The 17,931-nt window shown below is 41.9% G+C and overlaps 2 protein-coding genes and 4 non-coding genes across 6 annotated transcripts; 4 read left to right on the plus strand and 2 right to left on the minus strand.

The window, feature by feature from the left end:
• The first annotated feature begins 10,456 nt into the window (after positions 1-10,456).
• On the plus strand, positions 10,457-14,239 carry LOC103475198 (cytochrome P450 2G1-like). Its single transcript, XM_017308131.2, has 5 exons — positions 10,457-10,759; positions 11,748-11,910; positions 12,000-12,149; positions 13,011-13,171; positions 13,917-14,239. The coding sequence occupies exons 1-5, from the start codon at positions 10,472-10,474 to the stop codon at positions 14,151-14,153; spliced, it is 999 nt and encodes a 332-aa protein (XP_017163620.2). The 5' UTR covers positions 10,457-10,471; the 3' UTR covers positions 14,154-14,239.
• Positions 14,240-15,840: 1,601 nt separating this feature from the next.
• Positions 15,841-15,912, minus strand: trnaq-uug (transfer RNA glutamine (anticodon UUG)). Its single transcript has one exon. It is a non-coding gene; the product is annotated as a tRNA-Gln (tRNA).
• Positions 15,913-16,049: 137 nt separating this feature from the next.
• trnav-cac (transfer RNA valine (anticodon CAC)) lies at positions 16,050-16,122 on the minus strand. Its single transcript has one exon. It is a non-coding gene; the product is annotated as a tRNA-Val (tRNA).
• Positions 16,123-16,170: 48 nt separating this feature from the next.
• On the plus strand, positions 16,171-17,594 carry LOC145554631 (putative inactive cytochrome P450 2G1). The gene is made up of 3 exons (XM_081614812.1): positions 16,171-16,191; positions 16,792-16,933; positions 17,413-17,594. The coding sequence occupies exons 1-3, from the start codon at positions 16,171-16,173 to the stop codon at positions 17,592-17,594; spliced, it is 345 nt and encodes a 114-aa protein (XP_081470938.1).
• On the plus strand, positions 16,294-16,367 carry trnai-aau (transfer RNA isoleucine (anticodon AAU)). The gene has a single exon. It is a non-coding gene; the product is annotated as a tRNA-Ile (tRNA).
• On the plus strand, positions 16,497-16,570 carry trnai-aau (transfer RNA isoleucine (anticodon AAU)). The gene has a single exon. It is a non-coding gene; the product is annotated as a tRNA-Ile (tRNA).
• Positions 17,595-17,931: the final 337 nt, after the last annotated feature.

The following is a 17,931-nucleotide window of genomic DNA, read 5'->3' on the forward strand; positions in this document are numbered from 1 at the left end:
AGGCCCGCCAGGCTTATAACACACCTGGAAAAACTCTGAAGTAAAATAAACTCACCTTTTTAAATCCACAGCACCATTAGTATATCTGCCTTAGTATTTGCTACAGAGAGCATGCTCGTTACCCCTAGCAACAGTTGCCATGGTGCAGACACTAAAGCTTCTATGTCAAGTGGATTTCATTTATCTTTGAGGTAATTCAAAGAGCCATTGGTGATGTCACAGAGTCTGTGACATCACCAACTCCTACTCCTAGAATAGAGTAGAATATACTTTATGACTAGCTGCAAACTGCTTGCAATCTTTCAACACAGAATCCATTATTGTCAGAGACGCAGACATGCCTGACTTAACCTGGATTGAGAAATTAGCTAACGCTTGCGAAAATGTTGGCAAAAAAATTGCAAACCGCTACAGAAAAAGACGACTCTGGAGCCCTGATTATACAAAGAAGAGATTTGTCAGTGACCTTATTTGGAAGGTGATTGAGAAGGTTGCAGACGAAGCAACTCTGCATCTTGTCAGAGATACCTTTGAGGTGGCCCACATTAAGCTAGTGCGCCAAATTATGAAAGAAACTGGGAAACTAGAGCTGCCCCTTCTGATTGAAATGTCAGACCAGCTAAGCGAAAGGATCTTCCAAAGCATCGCCAGCGATTCTTTCCACATGGCTAGTGAGTTGCATTTGTTCACGATACTTTTCTACCCAGACACGTATCCGAGGATTGTGAAAGAATTCAAGTATCACCTGGAGAACCCCATTCCTCCAGATCCTACAAAAACGGAGAGATTTCTCTCATTTATATATGAAAAGCTCAAAACGACTTTGTTTGACTCGGAGAGCTTGTATTCAGATGAAAACTGCCTGGCCGATACTAGGACAATTGCCTCTGAAAGGAGAAGATCCCTGTTGGGGGACATAGACATCTTCAAGCGTGGAACAGAAGAGGAACGTCATAAAATGGTCAATCTAGTTCTTTGGAAACTGATTTGTAAGGCTAGTTATAGATCTGTCACCCAGTACAAACTTAAACACACTGTACCAGTCTACAAAAGGCTTTCTGTCATACTGTGGGAAGAACTAAAGGATCTAGATTTTCTCATTTTCTACCATATGGAAAAAAAACTCGGCAAAGACATCTTCCAACTTCTAAGTGGAAACGAGGATGTTGTAAGGGATAAACTTTTCTATCTCATGAGAATGGACCACCCAATTGTAGATTACAAGCTCATATGTTGTTTCAAAAAGGTCTTCACACATCCCAGAAAAGTGAATCTCCCAGAATCCACTCTGAAAATTGCTTTTAAAGACACCAAAAGCGCTGTCTGTAAAATGTTCTGTCGTCGCATTAAAGTTCATCCAATTCCAAAAAGTATAGAGTATGAAGAAAGTGTGGATGAAGGTGAAGGTGCAATTGAACCCCCATCTACTCCCAGAAGCTCTGCAGACGTAGGGAGTTTAGATTACCATCAACACTTTTTAGACCTGGGGGGTTCAGAGTACTTTCAACAGTCCTTTATCAAAGGGGGTTTAAAGTCCCGTCGACACTCTTTTGATGTAGAAAGTTTAGAGTCCCGTCGCCACTCTTTTGATGTAGGGGGTTTAAAGTCCCGTCGACACTCTTTTGATGTAGAAAGTTTAGAGTCCCGTCGCCACTCTTTTGATGTAGGGGGTTTAGAGTCCCGTCGACAGTCTTTCGATGTAGGGGGTTTAGAGTCCCGTCGACAGTCTTTCAATGTAGGGGGTTTAGAGTCCCGTCGACAGTCTTTCGATGTAGGGGGTTTAGAGTCCCGTCGACAGTCTGTCGATGTAGGGGGTTTAGAGTCCCGTCGACAGTCTTTCGATGTAGGGGGTTTAGAGTCCCGTCGACAGTCTTTCAACGTAGGGGGTTTAGAGTCCCGTCGACAGTCTTTTGATGTAGGGGGTTTAGAGTCCCGTCGACAGTCTTTCGATGTAGGGAGTTTAGAGTCCCATCGACACTCTGTCAACGTAGAGAATTTGGTTATTCACACAGACTTCACACACTGTGATCTTGTTTCGGAAGAAGATGAATCAGTCGAACCAGAAAACCAGGGTGCAACTGAACTGGCAGTCAGTGAAGACGAAACCCCAGAGTTAACACGGAAAACATACACAGAATTTCGACAGTCATCTATGACACCTGTGGAGTGTTTTACACAAACATCCGTAAAAAGCGTAGTCTCCAAGATGTCCTACAAAGTGTATTCTGACCAAACTGTAGAGACGGCCCAGTGCCATCCAGCTTTTATACAGGTGCATCCTTACAATCCTGTTTCAAAAAATCAGAATTCGGAGCAACCTGAACGCCAACAGTCAAATAAATACCTGACAAATGTGGATGTCTGATCTGGTTTTGGAAGATCTGGAATGAAGCACGCAATCATAATCCTCTGAATGGTGCTTCATTTTGACGTTTGGCAAACGTCTGCAAACATTCGCTGAACATTCTGGACAACGTTCAATTTAATTTAAAGCTTTATTGTCATTTCACTAAAACAGTGAAACTAAATTAGGAATGCAACTCTATGGGACCAGTTAAAACATTCAAAGAAATTGGGTCATTAAAAGGGACGTTGTCTGAATATTCCTTAAATCACAAATTCGGTTCAAATGATTACTCCAAATTCCCCCTACATGGATGGATGGATGGACGGATGGATGGACGGTTAAAAGTAGGGGCGCACAGTGGAGCATTTCTTCATTACACAAACGTTTTGCTCCATGTGCAAGTATGGGTTCCTCCTGGAGACGGGCTTCCCCCGCAAGATCCGGAATCTCAAATGTTTGTTCAATTGATTACTCTAAATTGCCCCAAATGGATGGATGGTTGGCTGCACGGTGGGGTCTTTCTGCCTTAGATATGCATTTTGTCTCCTGTGCATGCGCGGGTTCACTCTGGGTGCTCCAGCTTCCCCCGTAACCCAGCTAGCAAGCGAATGCTCAGACGACGTTCAATCAACGTTGAATCAGGAGTTCAGGAATGGAGGTTCCCCGAACGATGATCCAACATTTACCCACTGTGAGAAACAAAATGTTTTTAATCATTATTTTATAATTGTTTATGGCTGTAAAAAAATTTTTATCAAATCTTTATGTGTTTCTCTTGTTATAAATTGTTTACTCTTCTGACATTCTCACGATGTCTGTTGGACCCTGTAACTACTACTACCCTTAAGGGCTGGACAATATGACCTAAAATAAGTATTATTTGATATATTGAGCAGTCTACCTCTATAACGATAAATGGTTATCCTTAATGCCATTGAGGAGTTTTGGGGGGCATTGCCCACCCATTGCCCAAAAAAGCAGTTTTTTTGGTGACTGTATGTTGTTTTTATGACTTTTTATTTTTATGTTTTTATGATGTAAGAAACTTTAAACTGCCTTGTTGCTAAAATGTGCTATAAAAATAAACTTGACTGAATGATTTTATCCAGAAATGGCTGACTTCCTATTATTCCTATACTGATTTGTTACAATAGGAGCTTCTGCACTTCCTGTATCCTTGTCCTCTGTCTCTTGCCTTTTTTTCCACCATTAAAACTGTTTAACATGTTGTAATGGGTTTTTCCGAGCTGCCTTTAAACGCAACATGAGCACGAAGATGCTTCCACCGGTTTTACAGCTGTGAGGCAGAGACATGTTGCTGTGCCATGTGTGTTAGAGTCATTGCAGCAAACTAGCAAAAGGCAAAGAACTTTGTAAGTAATTGAGGTATGCAGCGCTGTTAGATGCAGATAAATAAAAATAAAGGTAATTTTATTTTTATAGCCCATTTTCAGCAACAAGCGACCTGTCCAGGGTGACCCTGCCTCTCGCCCAGTACGCTAGCTGGAGATCGGCACCAGCAACCCTCCCGACCCCACTGAGGGACAAGGGTGTAAGAAAATGGATGGATGGATTTTCAGCAACAAGGCAATACAAAGTACTTAAACATCCATCCATCCATCCATTTTCTTGCACCCTTGTCCGGGAGGGTTGCTGGTGCCTCTCCAGCTAACGTTTCGGGCGAGAGGCGGGTTCACCCTGGACAGGTCGCCAGTCTGTCGCAGGGCAACACAGAGACACACAGGACACACAACCATGCACACACACACTCATACCTAGGGGCAATTTGGAGAGGCCAATTAACCTGACAGTCATGTTTTTGGACTGTGGGAGGAAACCGGAGTACCCGGAGAAAACCCACCATGCACAGGGAGAACATGGAGACTCCATGCAGAAAGACCGGGGCCAGGAATCGAACCCAGAACCTTCTTGCTGCAAGGCAACAGCTCTACCAACTGCGCCACTGTGCAGCCATTGTACTTAAACATGAAAATGTTAACTAGATGGTTACATCCATGCCAACATGATTTCCCCTTGTGTTTTATAAGCCTGGCGGGCCACCAGGCTTTATTTGCACCCCATCAGGCTAAGCATTGTTAGTTTATTTATTATAGGTTTTTTATATGCCAGTAACAGTGATAGCAAAGTCGGGTTGAAGATCTCTTTGTCGTGATCCTGGTTTTTCTCTGAGTTTCTTGTTAATTTCCTCCACCTTTGGTGTTAATTGTTATCCTTTATTGCTGCAGCTGTTTTTGGTTTCTTGATCATCTCCCCTTGTGTATTTAAATTTATCTGTGTTTCTTTATTTTTATGGGATCCTTCTGTCATGAGATACCTTGGTAGGATGACCAGATAGACGACCAGGTAAGTCAAAAAGGTTCTTCTTTAATGAAACCAGAACTCTCACACATGGCGGTGCTCACAGTTCTGGTTTCATTGAAAAAGAACCTTTTAGACTTACCTGGTTGTCTATCTGCTCGTCCTACCAATGGCGTCTCGTGACACTCTTTGGTGAAACAGTATAGCCAGCATGTGAACACAAGCTTACAACTTCATAGAACCAAGTGAAAATTAATGGATGAAGAATGAAAACATCTTGGACACTTTAATTAGGATGAAACATCTGAAGTGCAAAAAATTAATTGAATGACAAACCTAAATTGCATTTTTTTTTAAAGAATTCTTAATAATGTCTTCCAATAACACATTGCATTGTTAACTTTAAAAAAGTGTTTCACATAAAAACATGGTAGGATGCTGGACAATTTTCTGAGGGAAACTCTGCGTCAATATATCATGCTAAGCTTGTTAGCAAGAATAGGAAACTAATTTTGTTGTTTTTTTATGCTGGCAGCTGTGGTAGCTGTGGTTACACTGGTAGCATGGTTACTAACCATGCTGGTAGCTGTGGTTACTAACGTTTTTGGGGAGGGGAAGTACACATAAGACTTTTACTGAATTGTACTTTTTACTTTTACTTGAATAATATTATGAACCACTGCTACTCTTACTTTAGTAATTTTTTTTGCATCGAAAGAAACCAACTTCAAAGATCTTATAGATTTCTCCAATCCATGAGCTAATATTTATGCTAATCTTACCTACTCAACATTTTCTACATGTCAACTTTTTACATCATTATTGTTTATTTTGTATTAATTAACGTGGCTATTTTATTTGAAAAGTTACAAGTAAAACCTTTCAAAATACATAGTTAGAACAACTTTTAAAGGAGGATATCATAACCCCAGTAAAGTATGCAGAGTGGGCAGCGCCCATTGTGCCCGTTCTGAAGCCGGATGGCTCTGTCAGAATTTGTGGTGATTATAAATTAACAGTAAACAATGCTTCATCACTGGAACAATACCCAATTACCCGCGTTGAAGACCTTTTCAATGCACTAACAGAAGGCAAACAGTTTACCAAGCTCGACTTAAGTCATGCATATCAGCAGATAGTTATGGATGAGGACTCCAAGAAATACCTGACAATAAACACACACCGTGGCCTTTTCACTTATAACAGACTACCATTTGGAGTGTCATCAGCCCCAGCTATTTTCCAAAGAACAATGGAAAGCTTGTTGCAAGGTCTACCAAATGTAGTAGTCTACTTGGATGACATACTGCTAACTGGAAGTGACAGCAGAGGACACCTGAAAACGCTGGATGAAGTTCTCAAACGACTAAAGGAAGCCGGACTGCGACTTGACAGGAGTAAATGTGCATTCTTACAGGATCAGGTGGAATACCTGGGTCACAGAATCGATGCGGAAGGTTTGCACCCAGTACAAAGCAAAGTGAGAGCCATTGAGGAAGCTCCACCTCCCACCACAGTGACTGAACTAAAAGCTTTTTTGGGCCTCCTAAACCACTACAACAAGTTTCTTCCTAACCTTGTTACACGCTTAGCGCCATTTCATCATCTGCTGAGGAAAGGAGTTCCATGGTGTTGGAATAAGGAACAGCAGGAAGCATTCAGCTTAGCTAAACAGCTGCTGAAATCAGCCAAAGTACTGTGTCATTACTCAGCAGACAGAGACCTGGTGCTTGCATGTGACGCCTCACCATACGGCGTGGGAGCCATGCTGTCACGTGATGGAAGATGGGAGTGAGCGACCTTTAGGGTTTATGTCAAGGACATTAACACCAGCGGAAAAGTGTTACTCAGAGCTCGACAAGGAGGGGCTAGCCATCATTTTTGGGATCAAGCGATTTCACAAGTACATCTATGCTTGGAAATTCACAATCAGCACTGACCACAAGCCTCTGATCTCCCTTTTTAATGAAACAAAACCAGTGCCACAATGGGATCGCCAAGAGTGCAAAGGTGGTCTACCCTGTTGAGAGCATATGAGTACAACATTGTATACAAACCAGGTAAAGTTCACTGTGCCACTGCCACAGACTGATGAGGAGGAAGACTCAGGACAAGTCTTCATGCTGGATGTGATGGATAATCCACCCATCACCACATCCCAAGTACAACAATGGACAGCTAAAGACCTATTTCTGTCACAAGTGCTGTCATGGTGTTTAAAATGTTGGCCTAACAAAGTGGACACTCAGTTCAAGGCCTACAGTCAGAGAAGGTTAGAGTTGAGTGTGAAAGATGGATGTGTACTGTGGGGTTCCAGAGTGGTTGTTCCACAGAAGGGAAGGTCTACCCTTTTAATACAACTACATTGTATACATCCTGGCATCTCGAGAATGAAGGGTTTGGCACCTTCCTACATGTGGTGGCCTGGGATGGATGCTGAAATAGAGGAGGAAGTACAATCCTGCCGCACATGTCAGGAAAATATGAAGGCTCCAGCTGCTGCACCCCTGAACCCTTGGGAGTGGCCAGAGACACCCTGGAGTAGACTACATGTGGATTATCCCGGCCCTCTCTCAGGCAAGATGTTTCTTGTCGTGGTAGATGCACATTCGAAATGGATTGATGTGCATCCCACAAACAGTGCAACAAGTCAAGTATCCTGGAGAAACTCAGACTGTGTTTCAGCACACATGGCCTACCCCAGATGATAGTTTCAGACAACGGCACATGCTTCACAAGCGCCGCATCGCTTCGGTCGGACTCCGATACCCGACTCCGGTAGGCGAGGAGCGCCTTCCGTGACTGGGCTGGGGCGTGGCCGGACGATGGTCACCCCTCTCCTATCGCGCACAGTATGTTCGTGGAGAACGTGGTGCTAAATGACTTGCAGACCAGACGACCTGATTCTGGGTCCCTGCAAGAACATTTCAAGAGTTTGAAATGTTCTTGAAACAGAATGGAATACAGCATGTTACATCTGCACCTTTCCACCCAGCATCAACTACACATTATTCAGGTGGATGCAAAAACATAGATTGGCGCCCCCCCCTCCCCCCGACCGAGTGAAGGTACGTCAGGGTGAAGGAGCGACGCTCACTCAGCCCCCCTGCCCCCCCCTCCCCGGGGCGACGATACGTGAAGGTTAAAATTCGCTAGATTTACCTCGTTATGTGCGCGTGGTGAAGGAGCGTAAGGCGCGCAAAAGTGTACGGGAAAACATCATCGGCGCGCCGCCCCCTCCAGACGGGGTTTTGGCGCCCCCTCTGGTGCTGAGCCCCTATGCGTTGCATACCCTGCATACCCACTTTTTGCGCCACTGCCTGCCATCATTGTAGGGAGCACAGGTCCAGTGTCTTATACTGTGCAGATGGGAGATGGACGTGTCATGCGGCGTCATGTTGATCAAATCAAGAAACAACATGTGATGCAGAGGGGGATGGATGGGGCTGGAGCACAGTGCGCTCTTCAGGTTCCAGATGAAGTAGTGGCGCTCGGGCCGACGGACTCGGTGGCTCCATCTTCAGGAGGAAGGGCGTTGGTGGAGTCTGCTGAAACAGCTCAGGTTCATTTTCCTGCGGTGGATGTGCCAGACGTGGACATCGGACAGAGAACAGATCCACCACCAGTACTACGCCGCTCAGAACGCCAAAGACTGAGTGACTTTTTGTGCAAGTAGTGAGTTCCTTAAGCAAGAGTGTTCTCTGGACTCGCTAGTTTGTTCACCTTCCATGTTTAATATGTATGTTTTAAATAACTAAATGCATAGAGAGAGTTCTGATAGCACAGACTTCAGGACCATTGGAAGGTTAGTTCTTGTTAAGTTTACTAACCTAGTTGACTCTTAAAGGGGGAGGGATGTAGTATACCGAGTTAGTTCCTCATTTAGGTTTAGTTGGATTACCCCCCAGACCACTAGAGGGAGCAGTGGGAAGACAGAATCAGAGTTAAGCAAGAAAGGCTAATGCAGAATGAGCTAGCACCTGTAGTGTGTAGGTTGTGTTCAAGACCGAATAAAGAAGTTAAAGACAACTGCTGAGAGTGACTCTACTTCTTGGAAGTGAAGATATCACAAAGCTCCTGATAATTTAACTTTACAACATAGATCTTACAAGTTTCACCAACCCAGAGAGCGACTATTCAGTCATTCTGAAATCCATCTGACATGAAGTACAACAAACCAAGAGAACAACAGAAACATCAGGCTACTGGTCACTAATGATGAAACAACACAAATTCAAATCAGTTCAGAACCACTTGACACTTGATCCATTTCAACTCAGAGCCTGGAGCAGCTAGCAACTGCTGAAGCTGGTTTATTGTTGACGCGTTAAAACGAGCACGCAGCAGCGCGCGTTGAAGCGGGTACGCAGCGGCACGCGCCGCATGCGCAGTGTGTCGCAGCAGCTCGTGCACCTCAGGATGTTTGGAACTCTGCGCGGATCGCGCGCGCCGCCGTTCACACAAACTGGACGATCTGGAAGATGGTCTTCCAGGCGGCTCCAATGTAAACCTTAGCTATAAACGCCTTACTGCTGTCTTCGCTTAAAAACGCGCTCAACCCGAACTGTCAAAGCGCGAGCGTCGCTCCTTCACTCTGACGTTCCTTCCCTGGGGGGCAGTGGCGCAAAAAGTGGGTATGCAACGCATAGGGGCGCAGCACCAGAGGGGGCGCCAAAACCCCGTCTGGGGGGGCACCGATCTATGTTTTCGCATCCACCTGAATAATGTGTAGCTGCGCCACTGGCCTTCAGTCCCTGACATCACCGCTGTACCACCGACAGAGAGAAAAGGGGATGGAAAGCTATGCGACTGGGCTGATACAGTTCACACTCAGTCTACAGTTAACTCACACTTTGTGAATAATGTCAGAGTTGTTACATGTAACAAGTCCTGGTCCTTCGCTGGGCCATCAGTTTTGGCGGGTCTGAATCGCTGCCAACAAAAAACTCCGCTTCGTCTCCAAGACGAGGAACAAAATAATGCGTCCAGTTTTTGGCTTTTCGTTCCTCTTTTTTCCATCCTTTTCACTTTGCCGCTCCATGGAGCTCCACTCATGTTGACGTAGTCCGTAAAAATGCTCCAGCTCGTTTGCCATCTGTTGCCAAGAGACTGATGATGACGTTGGTGGACGGCTGGTGACAAGCTTTACCCAGAATACACTTGGAGACAATTTGGACGATCCACTTGTAATTTTGTATGTCATAAAGTTAAATGTAAGAGTGAAAATAAAGCCAGCAAAACATTTTATTCAATATTTGACCCCCACTGTGTCACTAAAATCAGTCGGTCACATCCATGAGTCAACAATGACTGGGGCAGCCACTATATAATCTACTGGGGAATAGATGTGTTTTACATACGCCATACTCAACAGGTTAGGGCCCATTTTCTCCAAAAGTACTTGGGTCGAGATTCCAGATTGTCTTTGCAGTGAATGAAATGTCTTAAAATATTCACAAATTAAGCATACACTGCAAAAACACAGAATCTTACCAAGTATTTTGGTCTAGTTTCTGAAATAAGACAAAACCGACTTGCAAACAACTTTTCAGCAAGATATATAGGCACATTGATTTAAGTCAGTTATATTGATTAAAAAGTACTAGTTCCATTGACATGGGAAAGACATTTTTATCATGTTATAAGTGAAATAATCTATAGGAAATAGTATTTTTCCTTCTATTTTAAAGAATTATTTACTTACTTATCAGTTTTGTCTCATTTCAAGTGTAAGATATTTGAAGCTACTGGACCAAAAGTCCTAGGTAATACTTGGCCTGGAAATGAATAATACTGTCTAGGTGAATGTGCGCTGTGCAAAAGGTGAGTCACGTGGTTCAGTGCAAAAACAGCCGCTCCGCTATAAAAACCCGTGAGGGAGGCGCAGGTTCAGAGTCTGGGCTGCAGGTAGCGGAGAGCGCCATGGAGTTTTCTGCAACTTTTCTCCTGTCGGTGCTGATCGTGGCTCTCCTCTGGTTCGTTTCTGGTAAAATCACGAAGAAGTACCGTTTGCCTCCTGGACCCAGTCCGCTGCCTCTCATAGGAAATCTGCTGCAACTGGAAAAGACAGCGCCGTTTAAAAGTTTCCTGGAGGTGAGTTTGGGATTAAACTTAATCTGCAGTGTGCGCACAGGGCTTGTTTATTCCGCAGTTACAACAACAATATAAAAAAATGTCGATGAATTCTGTTGGGAGTTTAATCTGCTGGACCAGTCTGACTATAGTCAGAGTTGGGACATTCCCATATGTTTCCGGAGAAAGAATGCAATGCGAAAACCACGCAAATATTCTTACAAACAGCGCACAATAAACTGCAGCAGTTGGATTAAAAATTGGACACATTGCACTTAACAGCAACATAAAAATGTAAATAACATGCAGGAAAAGAGGCAAAAGATCATATTATTCTAGATAGAAAAGAGATTAATATAGGAGGAATTTGGAAAACAAGTAACATTTAATTAATTTAATTTTATAAATATTTCACAGGAAAATTCAAATGATAGAATGATCCACATTTTAATTAGTTTTTTAGAAACTACCCTGTCAGTAGGCGGCTGGCGGTAATGCAACGTTATCGTTTCTCCCCAAACGCCAATACAAGTCAAGAAAAAGAAGAACTGCAGCAGTTCGAGCACTGAACGTTCATTCTCTGTGTTCAGAGTCATTTTTTAAAATAGATTTTTTAGATAAACAACACAAGATTGACTTCAGTGAACTGCTGAATCATGTTGAGTACACATTTATTAATACACACTTATTTTGTCATTTTAACCAAAAACAGTTTCATTTAAATATTTGAATCAACAAATTACAATTTTACAATAGTTATCCAGCTACAAGCACAATCAACTGTTTTATGTAGTCCGTAGAAAACGTCGGAAATGTGGGATTAAAATGTCATCAAAATATTTACAAACTGCAAAAATACAAAAAGCATTCTGAGAAAAAATACATTAATTTCAAGAGTAGAAGTTACAGCAACAGAGCGGTCAGCGCTGGAGAACGAGGGTCAAGTTAATAAGAGTCAAACCAAAAGTCAATATAAGAATGCATAATTAATATGTCGTTTTTCATTCAGTTCAGTAAAACCTACGGTCCTGTGATGACCTTTAACCTGGGCTGGCAGCGGGTCGTTGTTCTGGTCGGATACGACGCGGTGAAGGAAGCTTTGGTGGACCAAGCGGACGACTTCACAGGCAGAGCGCCGGTGGCGTTTCTGTACAGAGCCACCAGAGGATACGGTGACTTCTTCAGAAATCAGCTTAACTTGCATGTACAGGCGCTGGTAGCATTTTGTGCGACTTTTCAGCGGAACATTTCTGTTGGACAGGTATTGGGATCAGTAACGGTGAGCGCTGGCGTCAGCTGCGGCGCTTCACTCTGTCGACTCTACGAGACTTTGGGATGGGACGCAAAGGGATGGAGGAGTGGATCCAGGAGGAGAGCAAACACCTGAGGGCGCGCATGCGCTCCTATAAAGGTCTTTATTGATCACATTAAATAAATCATCAAGAGAACGGAAATGTCACCAAAAATATACATTACGCACTGCAAAAACACAACATCTTTCCAAGCACCACTTGAAATAAGTTACAAATAGTCAGAAATGAGAGAAAAAAAAAATCTGAAATTAAAAATCTTTTCTGAGAAAAAAAATGTCGGAATTGTGGGTTTGAAATCTGAATTATTAGTTATCAGTCAGAATTATGACTGAGAATAAAGTTACATTTCTGAAATTAAGCCTTATTCTGATAAAAAAAAAAGTCAGAATTGTTGGATTAAAACTCAGAATTCTGAGGAAAAAGTCACAATTCTGAGACTAGACGTCTTATTTTGGAGGAAAAGTCACAATCGTGGGATTAAATTCAAGAATACTGAGAACAAATTTTGAAGATTAAAAGTCAGCATTCCGAGAAAAAAAAGGCATAAATTAAATCAGTGGAATTAAATCTGAGAAAAATATTGTAATTGTGGGGTTAAACATTAGAATTCTGAGAAAACAGTAATAATTCTGAAATTAAGTCTTATTTTGAGGCAAAAGTCAGAACTGTGGGGTTGAACTTCAGAATTCTGAGGAAAAATTTTAAATTCTGAGACTAAAAGTTTAAAATCTCAGATTAAATGTCAGAATTCTGAGAAAAAAGTCAACAATTTGGAATTAAAGTTTGAAATCTGAGGAAAAACTGTCAGAATTTTTACTTTTTCCAGTTACCGTAATCCTAAAAAATTTCTGTCACTGCAAAACAAAACAATTTTAAAACTGGTTACAGAAAGGAATGTTGGAAATCATTTTAAGCAAAACAAATAAATTATTTGGCGATGTTTTCATGTTCACCTCCAGGTGAACCTTTTGACCCGACCAGCTTGCTGAGCCGCACCGTGTCCAACGTGGTCTGCTGCCTGGTGTTTGGACAGCGCTTCAGCTACGAGGACAAGCACTTTGTGAATCTGCTGGCTGTCATAACTATGATCGTCAGGTTCAACAGCAGCCCTAAGGGCGTGGTGAGAGCAGGCGCCTCCACAGCGTCGGCATTTAACTCCTGATAGTCTGGATTAAGTGTTAGAATTATAAGAAAAAAGTCAGAATTTTGTGATTAAAAGGCAGAACTATGAGAATAAATATTTAGACGAATCCCTTTGATCCTCTCTAATCCCATAATTCCCACTTTTTTTTTCCTCTGAATGCTGACATTTAATCCCAGAATTTAGAGAAAAATGTTGAACTTCTGGGATTAAATGTCAGAATCCTGAAGGAATTTGAGAATTTTGAGATAAAATCTGAATTATCAGAGAAAAAAGTTTGAATTTCAAGGTTAACAGTCAGCATTGTCAGAAAAATAACCTGAATTGCATTATTTAACTTCAGAATTATGAGAAAAAGGTCAGAACTTTGAGATTTAAATCTGACATCTGAGAAAAAAGTTCAAAATTTGAAATACAAAATCAGCAATTCTGAGATTAAAAGTCAGAGTTATGAGATTATAGGGAAGAACTATAGAAAGGTTAAAATTATGAGATTTAAATGTCTGAATTCAAAGAAAAAAAGTTTGATTTCTGAGATTAAAAATCAGCATTCTGTTATTGAAAGTCAAAATCCTGCCCACTTACCACAACCACAGCATAAAGACTCTTTTACACTCGTTTTATAATCTAATACCATCATAAAGAATCAAGTTCTAACTTTATTCAGTTAAACTTTCCCACTTATGATGAGTTGTGGATTAAATCTGCTGCGTTTCCCCCTCAGATGTACAACATCTTCCCGTGGCTCATGGAGCGACTTCCTGGCAAGCAGCACGCCGTTTTTGCAAAGGTCGAGGAGATCAGAGACTTTGTCCAGACGAAGATCCGAGAACACGAAGACAGTCTGGATCCCAGCTCTCCCAGAGACTTCATCGACTGCTTCCTCATCCGAGGTCATGAGGTCGGGAAGACGAGGAAGATTTCCTGTTTCTATAAACCAAATCAACCAAAAGCAACATGAAAAATTTACCTCTGGTGTTTATTTCCTTCCAAACGTCGTCGTGTATTAAACCTGGCTTTAGAAATATCATCACTGTTATCATATTATCTCGACTTTATTAGTCTTGTAATATTACTAATTTATTCTCAAACTACAGAATTTATTCAGAAAATATTTTGACTTTATGAGCACAAAGTCGTTTGAGAATAATTTATTCGTGTGCTATTGTGACTTTACAGGGTCGTTCACACTGCCAGTAAATGCTTCCTGTATGTGTTCTGCAGTGTAAAGGGAAAACGACCTGAAAGTGTCCCGCATGCGCAGTAGAGGGCGCCATAGCGTCAGCGTTCTCAGTGTTCTGCCATAAAAAGAAGAAGAAGAGCTCAGTGTTTGCGGAAGTAAACATGGAGGCTAACGGTGGAGCTTAGCTTACATATTTGAAGTTGTTATCCGGCCGGAGCAGCAAATTAACAACTTAAATTAACAACGCCCGGGCAAATTAACAACGCCCGGGCCCTGGCAAATTAACAACGCCCGGGCAAATTAACAACGCCCGGGCCCTGGGGCCCCCTCCCGCCCCAGGGCCCGGGGCGGGAGGGGGCCCGGGTCTGGAGGTGCCATGGATGGAAGAATGGTTTCAAGACGCTTTAATGTCTGATTTTAGACGGAGAAAGTGCGCCCCCGCCTGTTCAGAAAGGTATATGTAAGTTACTGTCCCAACCTGCACCCCTCCCCCCCCAACAGTTTCCAGCAGCGCAGGCGATACACGTGAGAGGGGCCCGGTCATCAGACCTCGGACCCCCACCCCCTGGGATTTGCGCCTGTGAGCGTGGTGCTAGTAATGCTGAGGTCAACGGTTCATTTCCCTTACTGGCCAATTCAAATCTAAGGTGTTAAGAACATCGACACATATAAAAGGCAGAAAAATATAATATTATGCATGTTGATTTTGAAAAATATTAGAATAGAAACACTTTAATCAAATTCCTTGTGTTAAGATTATGTAAATTATTTAATCCATGAAAACTCATCATTATTTTCAACGGTCAGAGTGTGGTACTAATAACCCTGAGGTCATGGGTTCAATCCCCATACTGACCAATCCAAATATAAAGTCTTTCAGACAATCAACTCTTCAAAATAAAAAAGTACTGGAAAATAAAATAAACTTCAATCAATGTCAAATAATTACACCACAGATCCTCTCAGAGAGCCCAGTAACTTGGTGAACAAACTGTCAGACTTACACTTATGCCTAATTTAACATTACAGCTGTTGGGAATGGAAATCCCGATCGATGAATCATAATTTGTATTGACACACGGAGCATAAAATCAGCCAAGAAAAGCATTCAGACTTTACTTATTTTATTCACTTTCAGCGCTGAAAGGAGACGCTTTAACCATTACATCCGAGAAGAGTTTCTAAAAAAGTCTGTAGCGTCTGAGGAGAAAGAGGAGGGTAGCTGATTATATGGACTGAAGACACTCCCTGAAATCACACCATGTCTCTGTGGCCTGGGAAAACGTTTCTTTTTCGTGAGAAATGGACCTTGGTGTCTAACAGAATCAAACATGTAACTTTTTACTATGGGCCTTTGTCTAACAGCGTGTGACTCTTTCTCGACCTTGGTAAAGCGTCTCAACACAGCCCATAAACTAAGCCTTGGATCAAATAATGTATTGAAGATGTCAGGAACAGAGACAAATGGTTCTACTGAGACTCGAACTCAGATCTCTGGATTCAAAGCCCAGCGTGCTAACCATCACACCATAGAACCACCAAGTGGCATTTTAAGTAAAGTGGCCTCAATTTCAAAGATACCTACATTGAAGTCGATTGGCAAATGAACCGTCACAAAAGAGGAAGCCTCTTGTTGTCTCAATACACCCTGTGAGAAGCACAACGTACAAAATCTGTTTCTGTCTGGTTTCGAACCAGAGACCTTTTGCGTGTGAAGCAAACGTGATAACCACTACACTACAGAAACGGAAAGTCCCTTTGCTTCAGTTTGAGGTTCCAAATTTGAAGATGTCAGATGCAACGCATCGAGTTTCTAGTGAGGTTTTTACTCAGATGCCTGGATTCAGAGCACAGACCGCTACACCGTAAAACCCTGGCTGACTTTTAACCACCTCAATGAGAAGCTCATAGTGTGTTTGGCTGGTTAGCTCAGCTGGTCAGAGCAAGGTGCTAATAATGCCAAGGTCATGGGTTCAAACCCCATACTGGCCCATTGAAATATAAATTGTTTCACATAATCAACTTCAAAGTAGCAAGATGATTTAAGTTAAAACCTTTCATATATTGATTTTGAAAAACATTAGAATAAGTTGTTCTTATATCCATGAAAACTCAACATATGGCTGGTTAGCTCAGCTGGTCAGAGCATGGTGCTAATAACGCCAAGGTCATGGGTTCAAACCCCATACTGGCCCATTGAAATATAAATTGTTTCACATAATCAACTTCAAAGTAGCAAGATGATTTAAGTTAAAACCTTTCATATATTGATTTTGAAAAACATTAGAATAAGTTCTTATATCCATGAAAACTCAACATATGGCTGGTTAGCTCAGCTGGTTGCAGTGTGGAGCCAGAGGTAAGCAGGTAGTTCTGATCCTTGGTCGTAACTCCATGTCCTGCTGTTTTCCCGCAGGACACTGTGATCGTACCGCTGCTGCACTCTGTGCTGAAAGAGGAAAAGCAATGGGCAACTCCGCATTCCTTCAACCCGCAGCACTTTCTAGACCAGAATGGCAACTTCAAGAAAAACCCAGCATTCCTCCCTTTTTCTGCAGGTAAACCTGTCACCTGAAAACTACAAGGGAGCATAAAGGCCGAGAATAAAGTCGAATAAGAGAGTAAAGTCGTAATACTTTTATTACGAAATAATCCGAGAATAAAGTCAAAATACTACAGGAATAAGTCATAATATTACCATAATAAAATCGTACTGATACAAGAATAAAGTCAAAATAATCCGAAAAGAAAGTCGGAACATTTAGAGATTAAAGTCTTACGAGAATAAAGTCGAATAAGAGAGTAACGTTGTAATATTTGAAGAATAAATTTGTATTATTACGAGAATTAAGTCGGAATAATACAAAAAAAAATCATTATAAAATGAGAATATAGTCGAAATGATAAGCATACAATAAACTGAACGCGCATGACTTTATTCTTGTAATTTTATTTTCTTTAGTTGCCGTAATTTGCAATAAGCATTCAGCTAGAATGCACTGTAACATCATTTAATGCTTACATTTTGTGTCCTCAGGGAAAAGAGCCTGTGTGGGCGAGTCTCTGGCTCGTATGGAGCTTTTTATCTTCATACTGAGTCTCCTGCAGGACTTCACCTTCACCTGTCCTGGAGGCCCCGACAGCATTAACCTGGTTCCGGAGTACAGCAGCTTCGCCAACGTGCCTCGTTCTCACAAAATCATTGCGACGCCGCGATGAAAGAGAAAAACTGTTTTCATCTAAATATGAGCAAAACTTTGTCAATATTCTGATAATGTCGGAAAAAATATACAATTTTGCTACTGCGGTGTTTCCATTAAATAAGAAATGTAATTAACAAACAAAAAAAAAGCTATTTTTTTCCTGCAAATATATATATATTATATTGTACGAAATAATCAGAGAATAAACATTCTTCTTCTTGATTTTATTGGTGGTTGGCAAAATGTCAGGTAAACATTACCGCCACCTAGTGGTATGGAGTGTGGTTCAAGATGTTTCAGTTTATAATATCGATATGTATCTAAACATAATAAAAGTATTAGGGCCATACTAA

This window comes from Poecilia reticulata, chromosome 13 (assembly GCF_904066995.2).
Source record: "Poecilia reticulata chromosome 13, P_reticulata-male-v2, whole genome shotgun sequence".
NCBI lineage: Eukaryota > Metazoa > Chordata > Actinopteri > Cyprinodontiformes > Poeciliidae > Poecilia > Poecilia reticulata.

Coding starts and splice junctions, on each gene's coding strand:
- LOC145554631 (XM_081614812.1), top strand. CDS start 16,171: ATGCAACGCATCGAGTTTCTA. Junction 16,192..16,791: donor TGCAACGCATCGAGTTTCTA/GTGAGGTTTTTA, acceptor GTTTTCCCGCAG/GACACTGTGATCGTACCGCT. Junction 16,934..17,412: donor ATTCCTCCCTTTTTCTGCAG/GTAAACCTGTCA, acceptor TTGTGTCCTCAG/GGAAAAGAGCCTGTGTGGGC.
- LOC103475198 (XM_017308131.2), top strand. CDS start 10,472: ATGTGCGCTGTGCAAAAGGTGAGTCACGTGGTTCAGTGCAAAAACAGC. Junction 10,760..11,747: donor CGTTTAAAAGTTTCCTGGAG/GTGAGTTTGGGA, acceptor TTTTTCATTCAG/TTCAGTAAAACCTACGGTCC. Junction 13,172..13,916: donor ACAGCAGCCCTAAGGGCGTG/GTGAGAGCAGGC, acceptor TTTCCCCCTCAG/ATGTACAACATCTTCCCGTG.